Raw genomic sequence first — 27,196 nt, forward strand, 5'->3', positions numbered from 1 at the left:
CAGTTACTTGAGTAGTCATGTTTCCCTGTGTCCTTCTCTAGCCTGCCTGTTATAATTTGCCTTCCCTATTCTGTGTGCCACACTCTGCCTGCCCTTCCCTACCTGTGTGGGCCGCACTCTGCCTGCCCTACCCTGCCTGTGGAAGGCAATGTAGCGCATAATTTTATAATATAAAATAATTTTAGGGGGTCCCCCTAAGGTGTGTAATTTTATTTGCTGGGGGTTGCTGTGCTATGCACAGGGGAGGAGGCGGCAGCATATGGATCTAATTATTATTAATGTGCGTCTTAAAAGTTATTGTGATAACATAGGTGTGGTTTGAAGTAGATGGCTTCCATTCTCAGCCCTCCATGAAGTTGGTAAAATAAAATTCTGGCCCTCTATTACACAGAAGTTGGATACGTTGGATAGCATATGGGTCTTAAACCCCAAAAAATCCCCGAAGCTGACAGTTTGAAAACTTCAAGTACAGAATAAAGTCAGACAGCATTAACCTACCAAAAGGTTGGTTGAGATATTTCATTGTTTATTGAGGAGTGAATGAGTTGCAAGACATGCCAAAAGACATTTTTCACATTCAAGGGCCAGAAGCTAAATATATTCCTGCCTCAATTCATAAATCCTATGAAAACAGCTGATGGCACAAAAAAATTATGCCAATATGAATCTTTGCGCAAACTTCCACATTACCTTCATACCTTTGGTTTGGGATACATTTCAAAGCGCAAGGAATTTTTCTATCCCACTTTTTAAGTAAAATGTTGGAGTTCATTATTGACCATAGCAAAACCATCCTAAATACGTATGGTAACCATATCACTCAGGTGGTGGAACCACATTGATCATGCTAGGTCAAAAAGTGCTGCAAGTACTTCCAGTGCATGGGAAGAAGTCCATTTTGAACCAATTGTAGCACCCACAGTCCTAATTTACTGGAACTCAGGCAAAGTGAACCCCCCTACCCACAAAAGTGGAAAATATATAAGGAGGGAAGATGTAAGGATAGAAAAATAATCCTTTTATAGCCATCTGTATGTCTGCAGGGGACAGCTCTCTTGTAGAAGGATCCATTTGACACTGCAGTCTGATAGCTAGTGCTTTCTGCCAGCTGTTTTTGATGGCCTGCTAAAACTTGGCCTATAAGCACTACTGTTCTTTTTGCTCAAAAACTAAAACAAGAAAACCTAAACAGAAGAGGTAAGTTTATTTGATGTTAGTTTTCCTGATATGTAGTGGTGAAGGCCTTTCACGCAGTGCTGAGTAGATCCTGTAAAGCTTTCTGCTGGGCCGCATTTAGCTGTGACACACATTCTGTAAATAATACTCCTGAGGCCTGCAAAACATTGTATAAGAATATACCATTAATAAACATTGTATTCATTTATGATATGACACAATAATGGCTACTATACATCAACTATTTGACTGCTAAATCTTTTTTAAGCTTGCCATAAATGCTCAGATTTGGTTAGGCAGTTTTATAACCATACTTCTCAACCATCTAGCCATGTATGGCCAGCAAATCAGGGGGGAAAAGGCCTTTAGAATGATAATCCTACTATTCTGGTCGACTAAGAATGATCAAACTTGATGGAAAATTTCTGTTTGGCTAAAAAAATGAAGGAGTCACAAATCCTCTTTAGTTCGAGATGTTCAAAGAACAACAAAAATCGCTCTAGGTATCCATCCATTTAGCACATGGGTTAATTTGGTGCATAACATATAACAGTTGGACCATCTATGACCAGCTTTAGGGATACCATAGCCAACAGAATGCATGGAACCAATGGCAGCAGCCATTGGGAACTGTGATTCCTATAAAACACAGAAAGTAGTAGTAAGAATGCAGACATCAAGGTTCCAGCAGAACTTTAACTTCAGAACAATATCTATATATAACATCTAATTATTATAAAATATAATATAAAATTGTAAAGGAAAGTTTTAGCTCTTTATTATATAGCTAAGTTTCCCAAGTACAAAGTTGCAAAGGCATGATCATAGTACATTCAACATAACGTTGCTTTTGTACCTGAACTTGTCGGATGACATTTGCAAGCCGTTTTCCACATACGTCTTCATTTTTAATAGATTCATGAACACCACCATCTGCTATTATACTGAAGATCTTGGGTAAATTTGAGTTGTTAGGTCCAAGGACAATTGGATTGTTGCTGTTGAAAATAAATGTAAAAAGGCATCAAACCAAGGACTTGTGTAACATAACAGAAATGGAGTCAAATGACCACCACCACTTCAATGGCATTGTTAATCATATGTAGTTAGAAAGCAGCATGTACAAAATTAAATATTTCCAAAATAACCACAGATTATCAGACACTTTGAAGTTTATGGTTTCCTCTCTCAGGTTACACGTAAAGCTGGATATCAGTAAAAATACATTTTCCTGTCAGAAATAAAATTATTAGATTTTCACCTTTCAATGAGGTCACAAAGGAAGTTGAAAGTGTGAACAGCTTCTTCTTTGTCCTCATGCAGGGGCAGCCATGACAACCAGTGTGGCAGGACTTCTTCCACATTAACACAATCTGGTCGGAACTTCATGATTTTTCCGACTGCAGAAATGCAGTTTTCCGTTGCATTAATATTCTCTTTGGTTTTTGAATCTGGAGCCTGGATAACCCCAACAAGCAAAGGAAGAGCTTCTGTAACCAGAGAATTTGAAAAAATAAATAAATAAATGCACTAAAAAAAAAAAAAAGAGCTAGCTTTAGTATGAATGATAACTACTGTGGCAACAAGAAGTACCATTTTTGATCACAGAAACAGAAGTAGTAAAATGTTTATTCGTAAACAATTCTTTGATCTGCATATTACAAAATCCCAAAACATTAGATGATTCAGTTACTAAGTCTAGGAATGCCAAGAAATGAAAACTCCCTGAATTTTGTAATTTTTTGTGGGGTGGTTATTAGGCTGATCCTGAATATTACTATCTAGTTAGGCAAATGATAACTGTGGACCAGACTTTGGGGCTTCCCATTTGCTACTTGTGGTTGCAATCAAAGTTCCACTTTACACCATTCATTTGTTTCACGCATTTTTTTTTTTTTTAGAGGGGTGGGGCTGAGGTGTACACTACTGGCTGACTGACTTTCTGCAATTCACATTTGCTCTTTATGTTGTCCTTTAAAGGTGAAGAAAAGGTAAAAACTAAGTAAGCTTTATCAGAAAGGTCTATGTAAATACAACCATAAGCACTCACAGAAACACAGCAGTCCTCTACCAAAAGAAACACAGAGTTTTCCTTTTCTTCTTTTGTGTATACATGTTATGTGTCAAACTTTCTTCTCTCAGTAAAATCTCTCAGGGCAGGGGCAAGAGTCTGCTCCTCTCCCTCTTTTCTTCTTCACCCCCTCCCATCTCTGTGTAATCTGTGCTACCAGCAGCTAGAGCTGCAGCACTAAAGCTGCTGAGACCAAGCTAAAATGGCAGCAGCTGTCTTAGACAAACAGAGAAAGCTTCTAGGGCTCTTTACTCAGTTATGGTAAAGCTTTCTTCATAATAAATAATGTTCTAGGTGGCACTAATGTGGCAAATCTAATGGCAGTTAAATGCCAAAATACTTTTCTTTTAACCTTTACATGAAAGAAAACACCAATGTAACCAGTGTTGTATTCTACATTTCAGGGCACCACACTGCACTGCAGCTTGACAGATTTAAAACATGTCACACATGGGACTGTGATTCTTCCTTTTAAACAAACAAATAAATAAGGTTGAGGAGACTGCCTCATACAGACAAAAGCAAACAAAAGGAATTCTGGGAATAAATTCCAAACTCTTAAAAAAATCCCATTTACATGGGTTTATCCTATAGGCTACAGCTCACCCACTGGGTTTGAAGCTGAAGCCAGGACAATAGCTGATCAGATTCCCAACTACAGACCGGTTTCTCCTTTTGTTTGGCTTTTGTCTGTATGAGGTATTCTATAACATATTAAAAGCTAATGTGAAGCTGAACAACCCCTCGGACTTATATAGGCTAGATTTAGAGATGACAGTTTTGTCAGTACATACCTGTGCAGAAGGGGCGATAGTTGTCACCTCCAAATTGTGCCATTACACCAACACCATAAGCAGCAGCTTGCCTAACTTCAGGGCTGTTGTCACAAATTGACTGTAGCAGTGGCCTCAGGAAATACTCTGCATATTTAAAGGAGGATGGGCTGCAATGTTCTATGACATCGTCAAAAATACAAAGTCCCCATTGTCTGTCGGGCCAAGGCCTGTGAGGACACTGAAGGAGAATAAGAAAGCCATATAAAATTACTCATGTACGCATAAATCCATGCACACCTAAAGCCATAAAGCCAAAACATGCTTTTATATTTAAACTTAACATTTCCACCTTTTCACACAACAAAACAAAAGTACCTTCACTTGTTTTATGTACAGAACTTATTACTGTTTCATGACTTTAAAGTTGTCCACAGGAGCTAGCCATTTTGGATCTTGCTAGGCAATCTTTTGAGCATTACGGACATACAGCATTCCCTACCCTAATCAGTCGTGCTGGCTGATACATTATATAGCTTTAAGAAGGGGCTGCATGGGTTCTTAGCAAGTGAGGGAATACAGGGTTATGGGAGATAGCTCTTAGTACAAGTTGATCCAGGGACTGGTCTGATTGCCATCTTGGAGTCAGGAAGGAATTTTTTCCCCTCTGCGGCAAATTAGAGAGGCTTCAGATGGGTTTTTTTTACCTTCCTCTGGATCAACTAGTAGTTAGGCAGGTTATATATAGTCATTATGGTTGAACATGATGGACATATGTCTTTTTTCAACCCAACTTACTATGTTACTATGTTACAAAGTGTGCTTTGGGCAGCTATTAACACACTATGCTGAGAGGTTGTCAAAAATCACTGAGTAGAAAACAAGGTTTGTCTGTCATAGAAAGTGATGTTACAGAGCAGATGGCACCTTTAGAATGACCCAGTCTATGCACTGTCTACAAAAGTTTCCTAAAATTAATGCAGATTTTTTAAATTATACTCACAATTAAGTTAACAATCAAAGGCAACAACTGCTCAAACCATGGCAAAATCTTCTCCTTGTAGCTGCTGAATATAGAGTGCAAAATGTCTGATACTTTAGTCAGAATGTAAACATCATTGTCATCCTGAAAAACAAAACAAAATGTTATTTAGGAACATTTACTACTCCATTACAAACTTGGATTTAGCAGGGCCAGTTGCACCCAGATTTATTAAAGATCAGCAATTAAAGTAAAAATTCTGTCATGCATTGGTAAAACTCGTTGGCTCCTACTTAAAAAGTTTTTTCTATTCAATGGTAGTTGCATAATAGCAGAACATGGTTTATCCTTCTTGGGTGCTGTTCTCATGTCTACCACTAGGTGGGGTATATCACACCAACTTGCAGCTCAGCAGTAAAGTGTGACTGATTATCAGAGCACAAGTCACATTGCTGTGGGCACCTGGGGAACTAACATGTCTAGCTCAAATTTCAAAATTAAATATAAAAAATCTGTTTGCTTTAGTGCAGCATTCTGCTGCACCAGTACAATTAACAGATACATTTTGGAAAAAACATGCTTTTCCCTGACAGGATGCCAAAGATGGCTACCGATAAACATATTGGAAATAAATTCATAAAAATCAGCAGATAACCTCATCCACACATACAGTGCTTTGCTAAAGTATTCACCCCTCCCCTTGGCATTTTTCATGTTTTGTTACATTCCAATCTGTAATTTAAATGTTTCTTAATCTTATTTTATGTGATGGATCTGCACAAAATAGTCTAATTTGGTGAAGTGAAATTAGAAAAATATATGTGCAACCAATTACCTTCAAAACATAATAGTGAAATGAAATCCACCTGTGTCCTATCTAAGTCAGGGTTGTGTTATAAAAAAAATATCCAAATCTTTGAGGATCCCCTGGAGCACCATTAAATCCATCATCTTTAAATGGAAAGAACATGTTACCACAAGAAACCTGCCAAGAGAAAGCCGCCCACCAAAACTTACAAACCAGGCAAGGAGGGCATTAATCAGAGAGGCAGCACGGAGACCAAAGGTAACCCTGAAGGAGTTGCAGATTCCACAGCAGAGACTAGAGTATCTGTCCATAGGACCACGATAAGTCATACACTCCATAGAGCTGGGCTTTATGGAAGAGTGGTCAGAAAAATGCCATTACTTATGTTAAATATAAGACACATTTTGAGTTTGCCAAAAGGCATGTGGGCGACTCCCCAAATGTATGGAGGAAGGTGCTCTGGTCAGAAGAGACTAAAATTTTCAGCCACCAAGGAAGATGCTATGTCTGGCGCCAACACATCCCATCACCACAAGAACACCATCGCCACAGTGAAACCTGATGGATGGTGCTAAAAACAGGGATATTCTTGAGCAAACCCTGTGTCAGTCTGCCTGTGATTTGAGACTGGGACAGAGGTTCACCTTTCAGCTGGACAATGACCAGAAGTATACTGCTAAAGCAACACTTGAGTGGTTTAAGGGGAATGTTGGTATGTTGGAAGTCCAGACCTCAATCCAATTGAGTATCTGTGGTCAGAATTGAAGATTGCTGTTCACAAGCGAAAACCGTCCAACATGAAGGAACTGGAGCAGTTTTGTCTTGAGGAATGGGCAAAAATCCCAGTGGCAAGGTCATAGAGACTTATACAAAGCAACTTGCAGCTGTAATTGCTGCAAAAGGGGGCTCTACATAGTACTGACTTTAGGGGGATGAACAGTTATGCACGCTGAAGTTTTCTGTTATTTTGTTCTATTTGTTGTTTGCTTCACAAAAAAAAAAATCTTTTAAAGTTGTAGGCATGTTCTGTAAATGAAATAATGCAAACTCTCAAAACATTCCATTTTAATTCGAGGTTGTGAGGCAACAAAACATGAAAAATGCCAAGAGGGATGAATACTTTAGTAAAACCACTGTATATGGAGGGTAAATGTTCAGTCTAGAACATGATGGAATCAAACGTCTCTGCAGGATGTTACCAGCACATTTCAATTTCAACTTTCGCTCAAGTGGCCAAATAGCACAATACTGGAACATGCCAGATATTCCCCAAACAAAATCATGCAGATCTGCAAAGCATGGTGGAATCAGGGGAAAATGTAAGGGGGAATAAACACATGAAAAAACTTACTTCATCTTGTAACGACTCCTCAACCTGCTCATCATAATCTTCATCTTGTCTTTTCACTGAAAGAAACCAAACAAAATATATGCATTTCTGGCAGCATTATTATCTGAGGCAACTAAACATTTTGCAGTCAAATACCTTGTCTGAGTTCCTGGTTTTTAAAGTGCTCTTCTAGTTTGCTCTTCAGTATTCCACCAAGCTCTTCAAAGTGTTCATTGTTTAAGCACCCATCACCCATTACCTCAATGCACTGTCAAACAATGTAAACTGACATAAGTATTTTTATGCTAAGAAAATAACTTATCATATTTCTGCATGCCTTTGTCAAGGATTACATGTATATTGTGTTCAGTTGTATTTTGGAAGATGCCTAAATTACATGTGCAATGTTCTTTAAAAAGTAAGTCAATTGGGCTCACTTATGAACATTGGGCAAATTTGCACCTGGGACAGTAACCCATAGCAACCAGTGATTACATTTTTTCAGCCAGCTAAAGGTACAACAATGAAAGCAAGACTTCGTATTGGTTGTCCACTGTTTATGAATGACCCCTAATGTATTTATAAGCATGGTATCAGTTATCCGGAATGGTTATGACCTGGCCTTTTCTATAGAAGGAATCATACCGTAGCTTGGATCACTATACTTCAAGTCTACTAAAAAAAACATTAAATACATCCAATAGAATTGTGTCACCAATTTAGATTTATAGTATGTATTAAATATAGTCCAGTCCAGATTCTTTCCAAAGGGGTTACTGAAAACAACACACATTTGCCCCAAGACCTTGTCAGTAAATAAATATTTGAAGTGCTGAAGGTCAGAAAACTTCACAATCAAAATTTTTATGTTATCGTGAAAATTTCTTACTTTTGCAAGAGAATGCATTATTTCTGAAAGAACGTCAGAGTCTGGTTCTGTTCCAATTCCCTTGATAAGAGCATCACACATAAAATGCCACATTTGGGTCAAGTACTCTGGACCACGAACCCTGGCGCACTCCAAAAGTAAAGGCATGGATTCTGCAGCTGCCACTCTAACACTTGTCATGTTGGTTATAGAAGAATAATCAACAAATGGGGGGAAAAAGCTATTTAAAGCTTATGGAAAAGGCATATATACACACTCACGAGGAAAGCAATATTACATTTGAGGAGTACAGTAATTAAACAGGCTTAAAGTATAACACCACCTTTTTTAATGCCTAAGGTCAGTCTCATCTAAACTTTAAAAAAAAAAAAGAAAAAGCCTGTTCCACTCAACCTTCCTCTTATTTAAGTTGATGCCATTTAAGTCTATGGCAGGCATCACAACTGGTGACAAGCTTAAGCCAGTGGAGCAAAGCTCCTGGTCTGGCATGGGACTATAAGGCAAAGCAGCCCATCAATAATTATCAAAATAATTTTGTCTTTTTGTCCTTATAAATGATTATTTGAACATTACTTTACTATTTTGATTATTAAAAGGCTGCTTTGCCTTTGAACTATTTAAATTGGCAGTTGCATCCAGCAAATGCACACAGCATTTTTCATTTCCGAGCAGTGCATATACCATTTAATTATGTAGTTTATGGGGCTATAAGAGCCTAATTAAGCTTTGGACACACTGCCTCAGTTAAGGCTTGTACCATACTAGAAAAATGTGACAGTAACCTACTATAATATGGTATTTACCTTGCTACATGCTATCTACCTTTTTCTAGTATTTCTATAACTATATACGTGTAATGCTAGACATTAAACATTACTTCTTTGTAAAGGATATCATCGTGGAAATAGAATTTTAGCAATGGGACCATTAGCTTAACAACTTGTTCTGTATAGTCTGCAAATCCTTCTTTGAGTTCTTTTGCGTAGCAAACCTACAGAGAAAGCACAGTAACATTAGGAAATCATGATCTCCTCTCTAATTCAAGCATACATGTCAGAAAGCAAGCATTCAAGAACTATGGAGAAAAGAGCCAGACATTCAAAAATGTGCAACTTTTTGTCAAACAAACTGGCACCCTCCACATTCTAACAGCAATAGATCAGCACTGTGCTGTGCAACAAGTAATCATTATTGTGTACTGCTGAAACAGAGTTAAAAGAAGTATGGTCAAAAATTTGTAACAAATCCTATAAGAAGCATGGTATGTTCAGTGGGACTGTGTAAATTTGGCATAGGCATATGATCCAGATACAAACAAAAAGCCCAGGCTAGGGCAGTGAAAATATACACCCAACCCAAAAAAAAAAAAAGCCTGCCATGCAGAATAGTCAGGTCAAGAAATATTGACCTGCAGGAAAAATACCACTTGCACTCAAGCTCACAGAACAGGAAACTTTCATAAGACAACCCCTTTGTTTATAACATTCAAACCCCTGTAAGAGATAATTTGCATTTTTAAGCTCACACTTTATACATTCTTATTCCTTTAGCACCCACCAACATCTGACAAGCTGTCGCTTTTTCTTCAAGGCCTGCCGTTTTGATTCCAAAACTTTGCTGATCACCAAGATTAACAAATTCCCAACCATCATCCTCACTCATGCCTTCCATGTCTTGCGCTAGGAAGGAAAGAGAACATTACTCTTATTTACACAAATAAACATATATCCTCTTATTTTAAAGAATGCACAGCTTTTACAAAGTTGCATAAAAGGTCATTGCTGTACTATAATGCACTAAGATCCCAAACTACTTTTCAGCACTGCCTTTTTCTCATGCTAGCATATATTATGTAAAGTACAATCCAAATAACCTACAAGGGTGGTACTCACTATCAAGTAGGGCCACTTCAGGTTTTATAGATGCCGTCTTCATCAAAGGACCCATGACCACTGGAAGATATTGCTGGAATTCCTTTCCCAGAATTTTGCACATTCTTGCCCAGGCAGAGATCATATAGGAAATCTACAAACAAGAAAAACATTTTTAACAATTATACTAAAAATGGCAAAGGGCTAAAATTTTCAAACAAAAAGGTCTTTCCACAAATGGCCAGTTTTTACAACTACAAATGCAGAACAAAACATAGTAAACACTGAACTGTTATCCTCACTTGCTTAGTTCTCAGAGCAAACTGCAATTGCAAAGTTGCATAGATATATACACACACACAAGAAAAATGTTTTGACAAAATATTAAAATGGAATATAAAAAATGATTTGGTATATAACCTCATTAACGTACAATTTAAAATTGTCAGACAATTTTAATAGAACGGTAACACAAAAAACATGAGCACGTCATCTTCTGTCATAACTATTATCTTGCATTTGTTATAACTTATTAATAATTATATCTTATTAATATCTTTGTAGACCAGAATTTCGAATTTTATTTGACATTTTACTTTTCATCTTTCTTGAAAACATGAAATTGTTTTATACAGAAGTCTCCACCCTTTTTTCTTAACCAAGGTTTTTAAAAACAAAATTAATACATTTACCACATAAATGCTGAACAGTGAAAGTTAAATAAACAAGGGCTGGACCTATGCATGAGCATACATCTACTTATCCACACCTGAGGGTCATCATCTTCCAAATCACTGAAATCAGTTTGCGTCTTCAGCAACAACTGCATGACATCTGAAGCATCTTGCATAAACTGCAAGAGAATACATGTAAACATTACTTTTAGAATTATATTTGTTACCTAATACATATTAATGTATCCAACTTTTTAAAAGGTATAAAAAATTATGTTTCATTGTCATGTAAGAAATGCTTACCTTCTCTTTCCCAACAGCTAAACCAATCAAACTGATGCACTCGATAGTTTTGCCTCTCAGTAGTCGAAGTTCCTTTTGTACAGCATTTTCAACAATGTGTTTCAGTGAAGGCATAAACGAATCATAATATGGAACAAACTTTTCCTCAGCAGTGTCTGCAACAGATGCTATTGAGGTTACAACTTGTTCCAAGACAAGTTTTGTTCCTTTCTGGATCAGCTACAGGGAAAAAAAAGTTTTAGAGTAAAATGGAAAACGCATCTAACATTTGTCAGGAGTGAAAGCTAGAATGGCCAGCCATATAATGCAAGACAACTAAACCATTCCTAATAACTATAACAAGGAATCAAGGAAAACATGCTAAGAATCAAACTTCAGGTTCAGTACATTCATGCAAATACTTAGTGTAGACTAGAAACCCTTCTTAATGGTTTTTGAATCTATAGTAGCATTTTGCAATCCCACTATATACTCATAGGCCACCTTTTTATGCTTATACCGACAGAACTAACAGAATATTGGCCAAACAATTAAAGTAGTTTATCTTTAAAATAACTTATTATGACCGCGGTATTCTAAAAACGGTTAGCAACTGGTCTTCGGTTATTATCAATTTTTAATTAACTTTTTGTTCAGCAACTATTCAGGTTATATTGTTTCTGGGGTCCAATTTGTCATAGCAACCAGCTAGTGTTTTAAATGAGAGACTGGAATAGGAATGTAATAGAAAGATAAGTAAACAATAACAAAATTGTAGCTTCACAATACTTTTTTGCCTACTTCAATCAGTAATTCCAATTTGAAAGCTGGAAATAGACAATTTAAAAAACTAAGGAATATAACAAAGACCAACTGAAAGGTAAGTTAGAATGGCACATCCTACAACACATTAAAGTTAATGTAATGGTAAACTAGGATCCTGACATTATACAATTCAGTTTCAGACATATACATTTCTTAAAATTAAAGCAACAATATTACATATGCCAACAAAGCCTAAACAATGCCAAAACAATATTAGTAACAAAATCAAATGCCATAGGGGCAAACAACCTTGCAAAAGTAACAATAGCCTTTAGAAAGGAAAAGCACCATACCTCCTGAAGTTTCACCACCATAATTGAGTGCAAGTGCTTTACAAGATTATCAAGGTATGGAATAAGAAGGGACTTTGGACAGTCTTCGGTGAAGTTAATGAGAGCAGCTGCTGCATGAGCCTGAACGCGTGGATTTGCTTGGTCTTCCATAGTTTGCAGAAGACTTGCAATAACCTAGTGTAGAAACGGGTATTTGGTTAAAATAGCACTACATGCTTTGCAACTCTAAAGCATCTTTACAGAAAATCCCTGAGAGCTTCATTCAGGCATTGTAAGAGAATAAGGTCAGGAAACTAGGGGGCAGATTTATCAAAATTTTAAACTAAAATTTCTGAAGATCGCAAATATCACGAAAATGCTTACGAAAAAATCGTATTAGTCATAATATCGTATTGGCACTCCGAAAGTCCAGAAATTCTCGTACTGAACGCTTGTAAACAGCGGCAAAACCGCTCTGATTTATTAGCGCTAAAAATACGCTTGGAGCGTTCGTGGATAAGTAAATGTGCCCCTAGGACTCACAACCAAACTAAGTGTGGGACCAGATAGGGCCGGTTCAAGTACACATACAGAAATGTGTTAGAAATATATCTTTCTAGATGTATATATTATTTACAAAGATATCTATCATGCTGGTTTTAAAGTTCCATTGGGTCAAGGACCACATCAGTGTGTTAAAGTGGCCCTCTTCTAATGGCCTGAATTACTGCCCATTATGATCCGAGGGCCAAACAATCTGACCAGCTCAAAATGGTCCAGCACACATGTGGCCATATCTGCAATGATCCACTTGTTGGGCGACCTCACCAAACGGGTGGATCTTTTTATAACCACTATTACTTTGGTTAAACAAGATTACATGCAATTGTATAGCCTTTTAGGAAGCAGAGTAGATCTAAAGTGTCTTGCCTTCTCATGAAACTTCTTCTGGAAAGCAGGAGCAAAGTCAGTAGCCATCTGGCCAATGGCATTACATGCAGCATAACGTACTCGAGGATGCTAAAAAAAAAAAAATTGTCAAATGTCAATAAACATATGAGGAATATTTTGTTATACTCCTGGTCCACAAACTTTTTTTGTAAAGTATACTTACAGGATCTTGAAGGAAGAGCAGTACAAAATTGACCATCTCATTAAGAATGCCCTCCATCTGCTGGTGACAACCTTCCCCAATGGCTGACAATGCCATAAGCCCAGCATGCCTATACTTCCAGTCAGCTGCAACAAACCAAAGTTAAACAGTACACATTAACAAGTACCAGTATTCAGTGGTAAATCGTGTTAAGACTACTACTTGACTAATCAAGTAGAGGTGGATTTAATACCCAAAAATGCATATCTTATGTGTTAGTGGGTGTGTTGGAAAAGTCACAGTAAACCTGATTTTCCACTTATATTCAACTACAGAGTAATTGAAAAAAAAAACTGTCATTCCAAAACTAGATACCAACTGTGTATTGAAATTGTAGTTAAGGTGGTGGAAGGTTTGGACAATATTAACCTGTCGTTATTAATGAAATATCTAAAAACAAACTTTCCAATTTAGGAGGCATTGTTTTGTAGTCTATAAGTCATCTTTGTCATATGCCTTGATATTTGGTGAGATCCAAGTAAACTTGTTGCTTCTACAAAGGTCCTACTAGCCAAGACTGTAGTTTTAAGCCTTGCTTCAGCAGCCACTGTATCATTACAGGCTGGCCAGCATTTTCTTGTCACCTCCTACAAGTCTCAAATGATAGTTATTAAAAATAAGAGCTTGATAGGCAAGTGTTTTAAAAGGAAACCACTTTCTTTTAGCCTGTGCAGAAACATAAGTTTATAATAAAAATGTGTTGTAGCTGTAGAACATCTTAAGATAAACTTTTTGTATGACAAGAGTATTCTAACACTTTGTAATTGGTTGCCACCAACCAATTTTTTTTTTTTTTTTTTTTTTTTAAATTTAGCTTTTTGATCAGCTGTCCCATTACCCTTTTGGGACCCTAAGCAACCATGCAGTGGTTTGAAGGACAGACTTAAAGATAAATAGTAAAAGGATATGAATTAAAAGATTGGTACTAATGCAATATGTCTGCAAAGCAATAGTGTTTTTTGCTGCTTTAGTAAGCGATCCTCACAGCTATAAAATTAAAAGCGGGAAAGAGGAAGAATAGCAAAGAAAGCAATGTAAAAACCGGCACCAGATGTTTCATTGAAAAATGGCAGAAAGTCTCCATCTTAGATTTTACCCCATTACCTTCTATGTGTAGCCGAAGTATACAGGAGAGATCTGTTACAGCTGCCCATGTCATAGAACATTAACTATTAATCTGTGACATTCCAGTTATTGCTTAAATAGTATTTTTGGCCCTATTATCATTGTAGGCTGGGAGCTCACAATCCAGATTGCAACTGTAGTTGCATATTCAGCATGAGACTTGTGGATTTAGTGGCTTTTTACAAAACAGATACAGCTCTAGATAGCAATAAAAACAAATCTTCCTATATCTGACCAATCAGAGCCAATTGCTTATTAGTTGCCTGTTTATTTAGCAGGGTATATTTAGCAGTTACAAAAGTTCACAAATTATTGGGACTTACGGTTTTGAAGCATTTGCATAATGTGCTCTTTAATCATTGGAAGAACAATTTTCCCCCCCAGGCCACATGCCATTCTGTCCAAGGCACTTTCTCCAGCAACAGCATTACTGAAATGACAAAGCTGTAGTTATATAGGCTATTCTAAAAATACCTTCTACTCATCTGACATAGCAAAGCCAATAACAAGAATATTGAAACAATGAAGTTCCCTAGTATGACTCATGTTTAAATAGATCCTATACTAATTACAAGTGATTCCTGAAAACCCATTTTTTCCCCTCAAACAAAATCACTGACATTTCTGATAGCTACTATGTTGAGATGTCCTTACAAGCAAAAATAAGCCTGTTGAAATAAACACTGTACCCCCATAATAACATAACACCATCTACCACCATAAAACATTGCACTAAACTGACACATTGTTACAAATCTCTGAATTCCAAGGGAAATTAAGTGACGTGCGTCAAAATAAAATGGTCACACATGGCAATTTTATCTGCGGCAAAGTTTTTGCACCAGTTTCGCAAAAAAAAAAAAAAAAAAAACATTTGCCGCAAATCCATGCCTGCAGAAAAATTTTGCTCATCACTAGAAATCAACTGTCATCAGTAATAATAGATTTCATTAAAACCTTAAGCACAGTAAACTGTGTGCAACATACACACTGTTAAAACACAATGCTTCTCATTTTAACCGCTCAACTGCAGACTAACATGTATAACAGCAGAAAGACATGTAACAGAAGGAAGCAAATACCTGTCAAAATCATCATCTTCCAGCTCATCTGCATTTGACCAGTCATCATCATCATCTAAATCCACCATCATTGCCAACATCTGAGGGACTAAATAAAAAAAAGTTGTATGATTTAATAAGTCATTCTGCCCACAAAAAGAAGTACATATGAACAATAAGACTTAAAAATAATTACAACACACTTAGATGAATAGATGTGTATAGAGTAGTTTTATGTACAGTATGTATGTACATAGTTTTATGTAGATTTTTTATATATGTGAATATTTCATAATATATATTGCCAAAGATACTCCACACAGTATATTTCTGTATGACATAGGAGCAGCCCAGATTACATTATGAAAACAGTATACTGTTCTAGGAAGTCAAAAGTAGGCACCTCTCAGACACAACGAAACCTCCAATCATTAATTACCCTTTCAGTATATAGCTCCCTAATGTAAATTCTAAGGTTTCCAAGCTTGACACATCACAGCAATGCACTAGAGACACTATTGTAAGTTAAATGAATACCACTGTAATAGTTAAATCTAACCACGAACACAGAAAATGCCATAAGGTATACTTACTCGCCTGAGCAACAATAGTTGTATGTTTTCTTAACATAGCTGCTGCGGTCTCCGAAAGGGTGACAATGACTTCCAGGGCCAGTTGTCTCTGCATATTGCTCAGTGTTCGGTCTGCACAAAGCTACAACAAGGAATAGAAAAACTAAGTAGGCTCTGAGGCTTTGTTCAAGACATCTGCTTCTTCTGCACATTTTACTACCTTCAGGCTCAGTTGTAAGGTTGCTTCCAGATGTGGTCTTAAAAATTTTGGTACAGTGTCTGCAATCTCAACCAGTGATTTTAGGACAGAGTCGTCATTCTGGTAACAGGATTCATTTACAGACTAAAAAAAAAAAAAAAGAGGAAATAGCTTAAATCACTATATTTAAAACAAGTTGATATGAATAAAAATTCTAAGCCTCCATTCATGCAATCTAATGCATGCTTTGCCTGCATATGATATTAACTTCTTTCTGGCAAAAATATAGCTCAATAACTACACATTACCCCTTTTAACTATCTTTTAATGTAATAGCACACACAAAAAGGATACACTTTATGTGGCTTTCTAAATTCACCTATGATTTAATAAATGCTTACCTGCAGTATACCTGGCAGCAAGTCTGAGAAGTGCTTCAGCAGGGGAATATTGTGCTCATTAGCAAGCACAAATGCACCTGCAGCTCTAGCAGACAGTGTTCTGATCTGCAATGTGAAAATAATTACAACTTTGAAGGAAACAAAACAATTTAAAACATGTAAAAATGTAATATTATGAAAGCTGCTCAGTGAACTTTCATAAGTGACAAAGAGGAGAGTTTTGTCACATAGAGGGCCACTATCTAGAAAAAGCTTCTTTGTTATTATCTACTATTTGCCTGCTCGTGGGATCTGTGTGTGCCTGCCATATGTGTTGAAGCCACCATCGAGAGCAAGGATCCCCAACCTTTTTTATTCATGAGCCACACTCCGATGTAAAACATGTTGGTGAGTCACACAACAATGAAAAAAAATATTTAGGGATGCCAAATAATTGATTGGCTATCTGGTAGCCCCATGTGGATTGATAACCTGCAGGAGGCTCTGCTTGCAGTAAAACTGTCTCTGTGCTTCCACAACTCATCCCCAAGCCAGAAATGTAAAAATGTGCACCTACTTTGAGGCCAGTGGGAGCAACTTCAAAGGGGTGAAGAGCAACACGTTGTTCACTAACCCCTGGTTGGGGATCACGGATATAGAGACATGTGGGATAGCAATGGCCCTTTGTTGTCTTTTTTTTATGGCTACAGACTGCTTAAGACCTCAATGTTAGATCATGCAGTTTAAATAACTGACCACCATATGGAAACAGAGAGCACTGCTATATGATGTGTGTAGTGGAGTGTAGAGAAGATTTTGTACTCTTAGACCTACCCACACTCCTATATACAGATTATAAATGCCAACCATTTTCTCTCTCTAAAGTAGAGTCTTCAGCGTAATCCTGCTCTTGTACCTTTGTGGTAATAACACCTTAAGCTGAAGTTATGGAGCATGTGCACCTGAACCCAACATACTCATTGGCGAGCTCATACGGTATCTATACTGAAGCCTTTAAGGAAGCAACAAAACCACCTCATGCTAAAATGGTAGATGAGGTTAAAAAGAAGACATGCCCATTAAGTTCAAACTTTACCTAAAAGTGAAGCCTGTCACTTAATCCAGAGGAAAGCTAAAAGATATCAAGTGTATTTATAAAAAGGTATTTTTTGCACAGTGAAGGATTTCATCATAAATTGTACTTACTACAGGATGATTTTGCTCTTGCATGCACTGCACAAGCATTCTCTTGATAACTTCAAGGTAATGTTGCTGTTGGTTTCCAAAAATTCCAGGGAAGTTCCTAAAATTATTATCTAGTATAAGCAAATATGTCCACATAAGAAAATAAAATACAAATATTTTAAACTAGATAAAAAGGAGAGGAAAGGGAAAATACTGCAGAAAAACATTTGAGGCACAAAATAAAAGCACCATATTTATTCTTAACAAAGGACCTTTCAGCCTCTGAAGTAGGAGTTGCCTCTGCTACATGTTAAGGATCAGAAGGATATGGCCGCAAAGCCAGTTTTTCCAAGTGTACTACTGACTGTAAAAATGGACAAAACCATACCGGGAATAACATTTTTTAAAAAAAATATCTTTGAAGTGGGGCTGGACTTTGTGGTTTCAGGAGCTTTAGTTATATCCACTGTAGAAGTATTTCCAAAGTTTTTATCCATAGCTGTGTGTATTTTAAGAAATTAAAATCGGTGTAATGCACGATGGAGAAGTACACTTAATTTTACTTTATATACAGAATGCAGCTCTGAAGGCATAAGTCATCTGTCATGAACTATTTGTGTCAGTACGAAAAAAAAAAAAAAGCAAATTAATAGGGTTTCCAAATAAATATTCAGGAATCTCAGAGGGGAAGCTAAATTGGAATAAGCAGATAGATCCTTAGTTCCTTAATTTAAACTTTTAAGTTGACTATAGAGAGACTAATATCTGTTTATGGGGGGCAAACCAAAAAATTGAAAAAGTGGACTGACTTCATTAAAAGAAGAAAAGCAATTTGAAAAAAGGCCAGATTTCTGATAGCAGGCAATGAATAGAGTTAAAATACTGTACTAGATATGTTATGGCTATGTGAACCTTAACGCTGGACAAAAAAAAGACATGGGGATTTTATGGTTAGCCACAGCCATCCACTGAAAAGACTTGATTTTGTGAAATGGAAAGTGCCCAAACTGACAGGGAGCGGTGACAGGCAGATCTTGGTGCCAAAATGCTCCATGATGGTTTTATTCAAGGTGGCCTGTCACTGCTCAGCACATGCATCATCCAGCGCATTTTCTATTTTATAAACCCGTGAGTCACTGGCCTACAGAGTGGGGTATTAATTTAAAGAGAATCCGTCATGTTTCAAACATGCTACAATGCACCATCCGCTTTCCTGGGAAAGTTGGAAGCAGCAACTCCTTAGGGAACTGGGCACAGTTTGCCCTTTCCCAGTCTAAGCACACATCTGTTAATGCAATGTTAAAATTAAATTTTGTTTGCCTTGCACAGACTAATACTAAAAAGCACGATAATTACCAGAAGATGTGTAGTGCTGCCTCACGCAGTCCATCATCTTGGGAACTTACAGAGTCAAAAAGAAACTTTAATGCTTCAGGCCACTGGTTATTTCCATCATCATCTACAAGGAACAAGTGAATTATTAACACTGGCATAAGAAAGGCAAATGTTTAAGTACAAAGCAAGTCACAAATCTTAAAGGATAAAACTGTATAACTGTAGTTGGTTTAATAAATCTGTTTCTTAAATAGTCTTAATTAATTACAGTTCCTACTATAAATATTTGTGAACTTTAGGGCTCTGGCACACGGGAGATTAGTCGCCCACGACTAATCTCCCTTGTCACGGGCGACTAATCTCCCCGAACTACCATCCTACTGGCGAAAATGTAAGTCGCCGGTGGGATGGCACACGCTGCGCATGCGATTTTGGCAAATCGCCGAAAATGCCTCGCGAGCGTGTGACTAATCTCCCCGTGTGCCAGAGCCCTTAGAAGTTACCTTATTTAAACTCTTTGAATCTCCATTAAGGATAACAATGGAGAGAATGTTTTGGCACTCTAAGGCTAATGTCCCAAGGGGAGATTAAGTCGCTGCGATTAGCGACAAGTCACTCATCTTTTCCTAACAAACGATTACTAGAGATTTCAAGTAATGTGTAAGGTTGCCAATGTCAATCAGTCATTTTTAACTACAGATGATTGCTATCCCCTTACACTAAATTTCTGAACCTGCAGTTCCTGTTAGTTCAAGGAGTATTACAATATCAGAAATTTCATGTATTTAGTTGTATGAGGAGCCAATTGTGCAAAGCTAACAAACAGATCCATACCTATTAGGTTTCTGGCCAGCTCTGCGACAATATCACATGTCTTCTTCCGCATACTAGACTGAGATTCCACTTGAATGGCAAGCAGAAGTTCGCTTTTGATGGCAGTTTGGAGGTCAACAGGAAGGGAAGGATAAACTTCTTCAAATGAGGAGGACAAGAGACGTCGCAGTAAGACAGCTGCCATCTGTCTTACCTGGAAATATATTTAAATATATAATGGGTAATGTTTGTACGGGTGAGAGTTCCCATTGATTCTTGTCTGAAATTGCCGTTATGTCACTGGAAGCACATTACAAACTCAAGAAAATGAGAAGTGGCTAAAGATGGAGACTGGACTTAAGTGTTCCTCAAAGGGGGACCATGGTGATCATAATATCATGTATCATACGGTCATGAGTCATAAGTGCTTTGTTTTTTTTTTATTTTTGTCAATCCTTTCCTATCACTGGTTCACTATAACTTAAAAGGATGGCAAAAAAAAATTTGTGCGCCCTGCACAGTTTCTTCTCCCCCACAGGCTGCCCTGAGAAGATTGGCTGACAGTGAACATTTAAATGCTCATCAATCAACAGGGACACCAATATTACGTAGCTGTTAACACCTTGATGTGGGTGGGGGCGGCCTCAATAAGTATGTGATGCAGTAAAGATGTTCTTGTCCTTAAAACAGACTTTAAATCATCTCCACCAACCAGGTATTTGGGTATTTGCAACTGATGGAAATCAGCTGACCAATACAACATTCTTTTTGGCTTACCTGTAGGCTACTGCCACAAGGGGCCGATTTTAGGCCAATCCAATTGCCTCAGTTTGCATTGCGTTGGCCTGGGTGCAGACACAGTGCGCATCTTGGTGAAAAAATGAAAACTCACATATTTCCGAGCCGAAATCCACCCTGTGTGCGCACCAAGGCTGATGCAGTGTCTTTCAGTGCAGATACAGGATCAAGCGAAAGCCAGATGATCTGCTGATGATTAGCCAATGTTTACATGCCACAGATTCCACACTGTAGCATTATCTTTTAGTTTTTTTTTTGGCTAAAATTACATTAGGCAGGGCTCACATATCTTGGACTGGTTGTTTTGTATGTTTAAATGTATACACCCATTTATTATACAATGCTGGGGGATATAATGGCATTTATAGATACTACGTTAATAAAATAGGGAAGTGAAATTTTGCTTTTATTTGAGGCCCCTTCATAAAGGAACAAATGTAGTATAGCTCCCTCAAAAATAAATAGAAATTATTATTGCATACCTCTTCTGCAACAGCTCCATTCCTGATAGCTTGCAAAAGAAATGTGATTTTGGATGGCCCAGGGATGGTCTCGTAGGTTTCCTGTAAGATGGGGCACGTAAATAGAAATGTTAATACAAACTAAATAAGGAAAGGAAATAAGATAAACACAATTCACATTTGTATTTACTACAAATTGCACTTCTATAACAAGATAAAGGTCTCTTAATTTAAAAAAAAAAAAAAAAAAAAAAAAAAAAAAAACCAACATCTATTTCACAATGTAGAGAAACAGACCAGAAATCTCTTTTTATATACCTGAAAGTCCCGTGTTTTCCCAAGAGCCCAAATATGTATAGTTTTAAAGAGATTTCAAGATTTTATAGATCACAGATCCACAGCATTACACAACAGAAATTTCACTAATATAATGAATCAAAAATGGGCAAAAGTTTTTCTACTGCAAAATTTCCATTTATTTTTTTTTATATTTTCATTTTGTTTAAAGTACTATAGAATTTGCCATCTGGCAATTTATCTACATATGAAAGAAAGCACAAGTAAGTTAACACTATTTAATGTTAAAAACCTGATTTAATTAAAACAAGATTCTGTGTTCGGTCAACCTCAATTTTAATATGGGTGTTTATTGGCAGGGCAAAACAAGGTATATATTGGTGCATAAGCCTTGTTTCATAACCTGATCAAAACTTTTACTTTTCTTGACATAAACCTTCTAAAACAAAAATGTTTGAAGTTCAAGTACATAAATACCAACAACCAAAAGTAGAAACAGGGCAAGCTTTATAGCTCACTTAATGTGACAGCTGAAGACAGTTCTATGCATAAGGGCAGTGACACACGGGGAGATTAGTCGCCGCGAGACAAATCTTCGTTTTCATGGGCGACTAATCTCCCCACAGTGCCATCCCACCTGCTAGAATGTAAATTGCTGGTGGGATGGCATACGCGGTGCCAGATTTGCCTAAGTCGCCCGAAGTTTCCTCTCAAGGCAACTTCGGCAAATCACATCGCCGCATATGCCATCCCACCAGCGATTTACATTCTAGCAGGTGGGATGGCATTGTGGGGAGATTAGCAGGATGCTGCTTCCTTAAAGTGATACTGACAGCCAATTAAAATTTTTTTTTACACCTGCTGTTGTGTTTTAATTTGCGTCAGCTTTAAATTCCTTATAAACTTAATCTGCAAGGTTTTTTTGCTTCATAATTATGGTAGCATGAATTACAGACCCATGGAGCAGCCATGTTTGCTCCCCTCTTTCAGGTGAATATGCCCAATCACAAACCTGCAACTCCCCTTCTGCTTTAAGCTGGTGTGTGACATAAGCTCCGCTCCGTTGTCTATATGTAATGGGGAGAGGGGAGGGAGAGCCCTTAGCAGGCAGGCAGGCACTGGAAAGCTATTTAAATTTGTCGCGCAAAGAGCAGAAAGGATGGGGGGCAGCCCTTTGAAGCAGGCAAGCAACAGAAAGATCAAGCCTGCCTGCTATCTAGTTCACAATGCGAGGAGCGAGGGAGGGAGGGGGAGCTCCTTGAAGCAAACAGCAAGCTGAATCCTCCCAGTTTATGACATAGCCCTTTTGACAGATTGAGAAGCTACAGTCGGGCTCAGGATCTTCAGTAGGATTTATGTAGAAAAACAGGACTTTTAGGAAAAAAACAGTCAGCATGACCTATAAGTAGGTTTGGAAGTAGGGTCATATTTTTAATATACATTTTTTGGTGTCAGTATCACTTTAAAACTCTGCTTGAACCCAATTCCAGATTGCCACATATACCCTTAAAATAGGCCCCGCTTCTGCCTTCTAATGTCAGTATTTATAGATTCACACCCACTACGGTGCAGGGACCTACTTTGTCTCATACCGCAATGCACTTAAATACAATAAATAAATACAAATACACACAGGGAGGACAAGTGTATATCTGTGTAATTGTGAATATTGTAAGATTGTACATTGCTAGGTATCTCTGTAGCACTTTATAAATAAAGTTTTACATACATGTCCTGCCCCTTTCGTGACATCAGGGAGGGGCAGGGCAAGTTTGGGTCGAGAAATACAGAGATTCAATGGGTTAGGGTCGGGTGCAGATAAGCTGTCAGTTAGGTTCAAGTTGAATTTTTGTCGACCCGCACATCACTAGTGCACAGGGTGTCACCATCTTGAATTTTTTTCAGGAGTGACAGTGACACCCACATGTTCAGTGTGTTCTGAGCAGCTATTGACAAGCCAAACTTAAGGGCTGTTGCAAATTAAGCAGAAAATGAGGTTCACATGTCAAAAGATGCTACAGGGCTAATTACTAAAAGCAGATCACATTGGTTTCTGAGCTGCCGTGTAATGAGAAATTGAATTACTTCTATCAGCCTCGTACTGTGACTTTAATATACTCGGGTAAGCTCAGGTAACTGACAGTAGAACAAAGCATGCACTGTGAATCAGCAGAATATTGGATGGGGAGCTACTGGGGACCTCTTCAGATTCACAGATCGTCAGCTAAAGAGCAGGGGTCGCATTGTACTGGTACAGAATCTCAAAACAATGTGCAACATTTTTAGCCTAGTTCTTTGTTAAGCTTTATTTTATCTTTACTATAGAGTCGTAAATGCTTCTGAGGCAACAAGTAGTTTCAGTACTTAGCATCTTCTGACACTTGCTATTGTCTCTTCCTCTAACTAGCAAGCATCAAACATCTATTGCAGAGTTCCAGACAGCTCTGCATGTCTTGGGGGTTTATGGCACAATAATATAGAAAATATCCCTGAAAGTCTGACATGGATCAATGCAGAGAATACTGGAAGCTACTCAGCTATCTTTAAATCCCCACCAGGAATTGCACTCTAAAGGGCACATTTATCAAAGTACGATTGTTTCCGAATCCAAAAAAATTGTATTTTTCGTACTGTGTGTATTTTTTGTGACTTTTTCATACTTTGCGACAATTTGTGTGACACAATCGTATTTGTCACAACAAGTAGGAGGCGATTTCGGCAAATCGCTGAAAATGCCTCACGAGGCAACTTCGGCGATTTGCCGAAATCGCCTGCTCAGCGTGTGCCATCCCACCAGCGACTTACATTTTCTCCGGTGGGATGGTAGTTCGGGGAGATTAGTCGCCCGTGACAAGGGAGATTTGTCGAGGGCGACTAATCTCCCCGTGTGCCAGAGCCCTAAAAGACATGTTTACTATGCACATAGAAATCTTTGTCTCTTTATTACAGGCTTTGGGGGGTAGCGACATCATGCGCAAGGTGGGGGCCTGATGTAGGGCCGCATTTAGGTCCGGTGCCTAGGGCAGCACCGAACCTTAATATGCCCCTGACTTTAAAACCCAAATTTAGGTCATGATTTCTTAACCAGACTTAAGGTAGCCATACACAGGCTGCCGATAACTGTCCCTTAGACCGATTCGGCAACTTATCGGGCCGTGTATGGACACTAACGATGGGCCTGCCCAACAGATATCTGGCCTAAAATTGGCCAGATCTCGATCGGGGACCGCATTGGCTCGCTGATGTGGTCCGAACCGACGGACGCCTATACCAGTCATTCTAATTTGATTGTTTGGCGCCAGGACCAAACAACTGAATTGGCCCAATATCGCCATAGGTGGGGATATCGGGAGAAGATCTGTTTGCTTGGCAAACTTGCCAAGCAAGCAGATCTTAGCGTGTATGGCCACCTTTACTATTTAAATGCAGGGCTGTGGAGTCGGTAGATAAATTCTCCAACTCCTCAGTTTCTGATACTTCCGACTCAGACTCCAACTCCTCTGTTTTTAATATGCTAATGTATTTTATACATTCATACAGTCAATGAAAAGCATGCTTCATGGTCACTCAACGTGTTCGTTTATGCACTGCGTGTATTGGGCTTTATTCTTATAGCAGAGAAGTAATTAATTATGACTGTTTGTGAATTGGGACATTTAAACTTGCTTTATTTTTTTATTCCCATTTAAATTTAGTAGGAGTCGGAGTCGGTTCATTTTTTTCAGACTCTGACTCCAGATACTCAAAATTGCCTCCAACTTAACAGCCCTGTTTAAATGACATAATATTGGCCAAACAACCCTGCCTTTCTTCGGATCTGTTAGGGACGTGACACACGGGGAGATTAGTCATGCCGCGACTATTCTCCCCACAATGCCATGCCACCGGCTAGAATGTAAATCACCAGTGGGATGGCATATGTGATGCCGTGATTTGCCGAAGTTGCCTTGAGAGGAAACTTCGTCAAATTGCGGCGCCGAGTATGCCATCCCACCAGCATTTACATTCTAGCCGGTGGGATGGCATTGCGGGAGATTTGTCGCGGTGTGACTAATCTCCCCGTGTGTCACAGCCCTTAAAATGTTAAACTTTAGGGTTGTGGAGATTTTCTATGGAAAAATACACACAAAAGACTAGTGTGTGGTAATTAAACTGTTAGAGCAGACTTACATTCCTAAGCCAAAGGTACCATACAACAGCAAAGAGTAGCTAAACAAGTATCATTATGCAACTAGCTTTTTCTCCAACAAACCCCCAGACCATTTGAGCAAAACTATTACAGGTAATGGAAAAGGAATGATCAATATATACGAGTAGCAATAAAGCGACAACTCCCTAATGACACAAGTCTTTCAAAAGTGCATTTACGTGGCTACAGACAACTGGACAACCCAAAGCAACAAAAAAGAAACCTGAGAGCCTGAAGAAACAACATCTATGCGGATACCCATATCAGATACTTGTAGCTGTAAGGTGACTTATCCAGCACATCAGGCAATACTAGATACATGCTGTGCCTAAGTACAAATGCTCTCTTTCTAAATCAAAATACATCTGCTTTAATAAAGATTAACATACAATTGTTCTTGGACTAGCAATATTGCCAGACACAGGATGGATCAGTAGTTTCGTTTAGACCTATTCACAAGCGTACTAACAAAAGAACACAATGAGTGGGATACGTGGTGAGGGGATTAAAGCCCTTCACTGTTGCATAAAGGAATGTGCTGAAGGGAAAGTGCAATGATGTCACTGATAAAAGAGCTGAGCCAATCAGAGCCCGAAGAGACAATCACTGACTTCCAGGCCCACTAATGATGGATCCCTCCGTTCAACTTAATTTATGGCAACCAGATTAACATTATTACAGACAGGGACCTTGTGGCCCCTCAGTTGTCGCACTACAAGTCGCAGCTGCAGCGGCTCCATCCTGTTTCCTGTACAAATCTAAACTGTCACTGGGGCTTTAGTGTTGGGATTCCCTACTAAAGTTAGAATGGTCTGTCCGGGGATGTTTGCTTGGAGCGCACAGTCTACAGTATGAAGTATAAGTGCGCCTCCAACAGCTGCTCCACCACCAGTAACTTCCATGTGGAGTGAGTCACAGGGGAACTTCCATTGATTTGACTCCCAACAGCCAGCGCAGCTCACATGCTGAAGAGATGGGGGGGGGGGACACTAATCCTCAAATGCTGTTAAAATTCAAGTCCGACATCCTCTGACAGCTGTCATGGGATCCAGCGAGTACTAGATGCACGGGAGCTATGCAGCCACAGGTTAGTTGAGTCTTACACAGACTGACACAGCATGAACCCTTTATGACACCGCTAAATGGTACGTCCCTAAGTCCCGCCGAAGCAGAAAGTTATAAAAGAGGAAGAGAGGCTTAGGCAGTATAAAGGAGGCATAACGCTGGGCTCTTATGCCGGGTTCCACGTAGGGAGGTGCCGGTCGGGGCTCACACGTGGGCCGCGCTCAGCAGCTGACCCAATCCAACCTCACAGAATAAGACGCGTACAGCTTCCGAGCCGCCCCCTTGCGCAGTCCAACTCTTACCTCTGCTTGCTTTCTGGTGCCGTTCTCGGGGCTGAGCAGGTTACCTAAGAGCAAGTAGAACTGTTGCTGCTCGGCCGCCATTGCTGCTGCTCCAGAAACAGAGGGAGAGAGAGAGGGCGCGGGAATGAGCGCGGGCCGGAAAGCTGCCTGGGAGGGGCGGGGCTACGTGCGGGAGGGGAGGGGCTACGTGCGGGAGGGCTGCCACTGGAGCGCTCTGACCTCACTCTACCGGCGAGCCGGAAGGTAGGAGCATGCCTATTGGTGGAGATGGGATGATGGGGAGGTTGGCGGCTGTGGTTTACTAGTCT

General features: G+C 38.8%; 1 protein-coding gene across 2 annotated transcripts; it reads right to left on the bottom strand.

Moving 5' to 3' along the window:
- Nucleotides 1–489: 489 nt before the first annotated feature.
- ipo5 (importin 5) lies at nt 490–26,987 on the bottom strand. Of its 2 annotated transcripts, none has more exons than NM_001079572.1 (26): nt 26,889–26,987; nt 21,057–21,137; nt 19,798–19,990; nt 18,985–19,087; nt 17,650–17,746; nt 16,465–16,569; nt 16,085–16,207; nt 15,886–16,006; nt 15,314–15,401; nt 14,555–14,661; nt 13,068–13,192; nt 12,884–12,973; nt 11,975–12,148; nt 10,878–11,096; nt 10,670–10,753; nt 9,922–10,054; nt 9,587–9,708; nt 8,924–9,020; nt 8,030–8,202; nt 7,297–7,408; nt 7,162–7,217; nt 5,024–5,146; nt 4,042–4,261; nt 2,438–2,663; nt 2,033–2,174; nt 490–1,333 (listed from the first exon to the last, which is right to left on the bottom strand). In NM_001079572.1, the coding sequence occupies exons 1-26, from the start codon at nt 26,967–26,969 to the stop codon at nt 1,247–1,249; spliced, it is 3,282 nt and encodes a 1,093-aa protein (NP_001073040.1). In that variant the 5' UTR covers nt 26,970–26,987; the 3' UTR covers nt 490–1,246. The 2 variants fall into 2 exon arrangements, with proteins under 2 accessions (NP_001073040.1, XP_012812633.1); XM_012957179.3 differs by having other exon boundaries at nt 505–1,333; nt 2,438–2,666; nt 26,889–26,981.
- Between the last annotated feature and the right edge of the window lie 209 nt (nt 26,988–27,196).

This window comes from Xenopus tropicalis, chromosome 2 (genome assembly GCF_000004195.4).
Source record: "Xenopus tropicalis strain Nigerian chromosome 2, UCB_Xtro_10.0, whole genome shotgun sequence".
Lineage (NCBI taxonomy): Eukaryota > Metazoa > Chordata > Amphibia > Anura > Pipidae > Xenopus > Xenopus tropicalis.

What these genes read in the sequence shown, in the direction of transcription:
- ipo5 (XM_012957179.3), bottom strand. Translation starts at nt 26,969, where the DNA reads ATGGCGGCCGAGCAGCAACAGTTCTACTTGCTCTTAGGTAACCTGCTC. An exon ending in GCTGGCCAGAAACCTAATAG is followed by an intron (nt 19,088 to 19,797) that starts GTATGGATCTGT and finishes TGTTCCTTGTAG; the next exon opens with ATGATGATGGAAATAACCAG. An exon ending in CTATCGCCCCTTCTGCACAG is followed by an intron (nt 2,667 to 4,041) that starts GTATGTACTGAC and finishes CTCTGGTTACAG; the next exon opens with AAGCTCTTCCTTTGCTTGTT.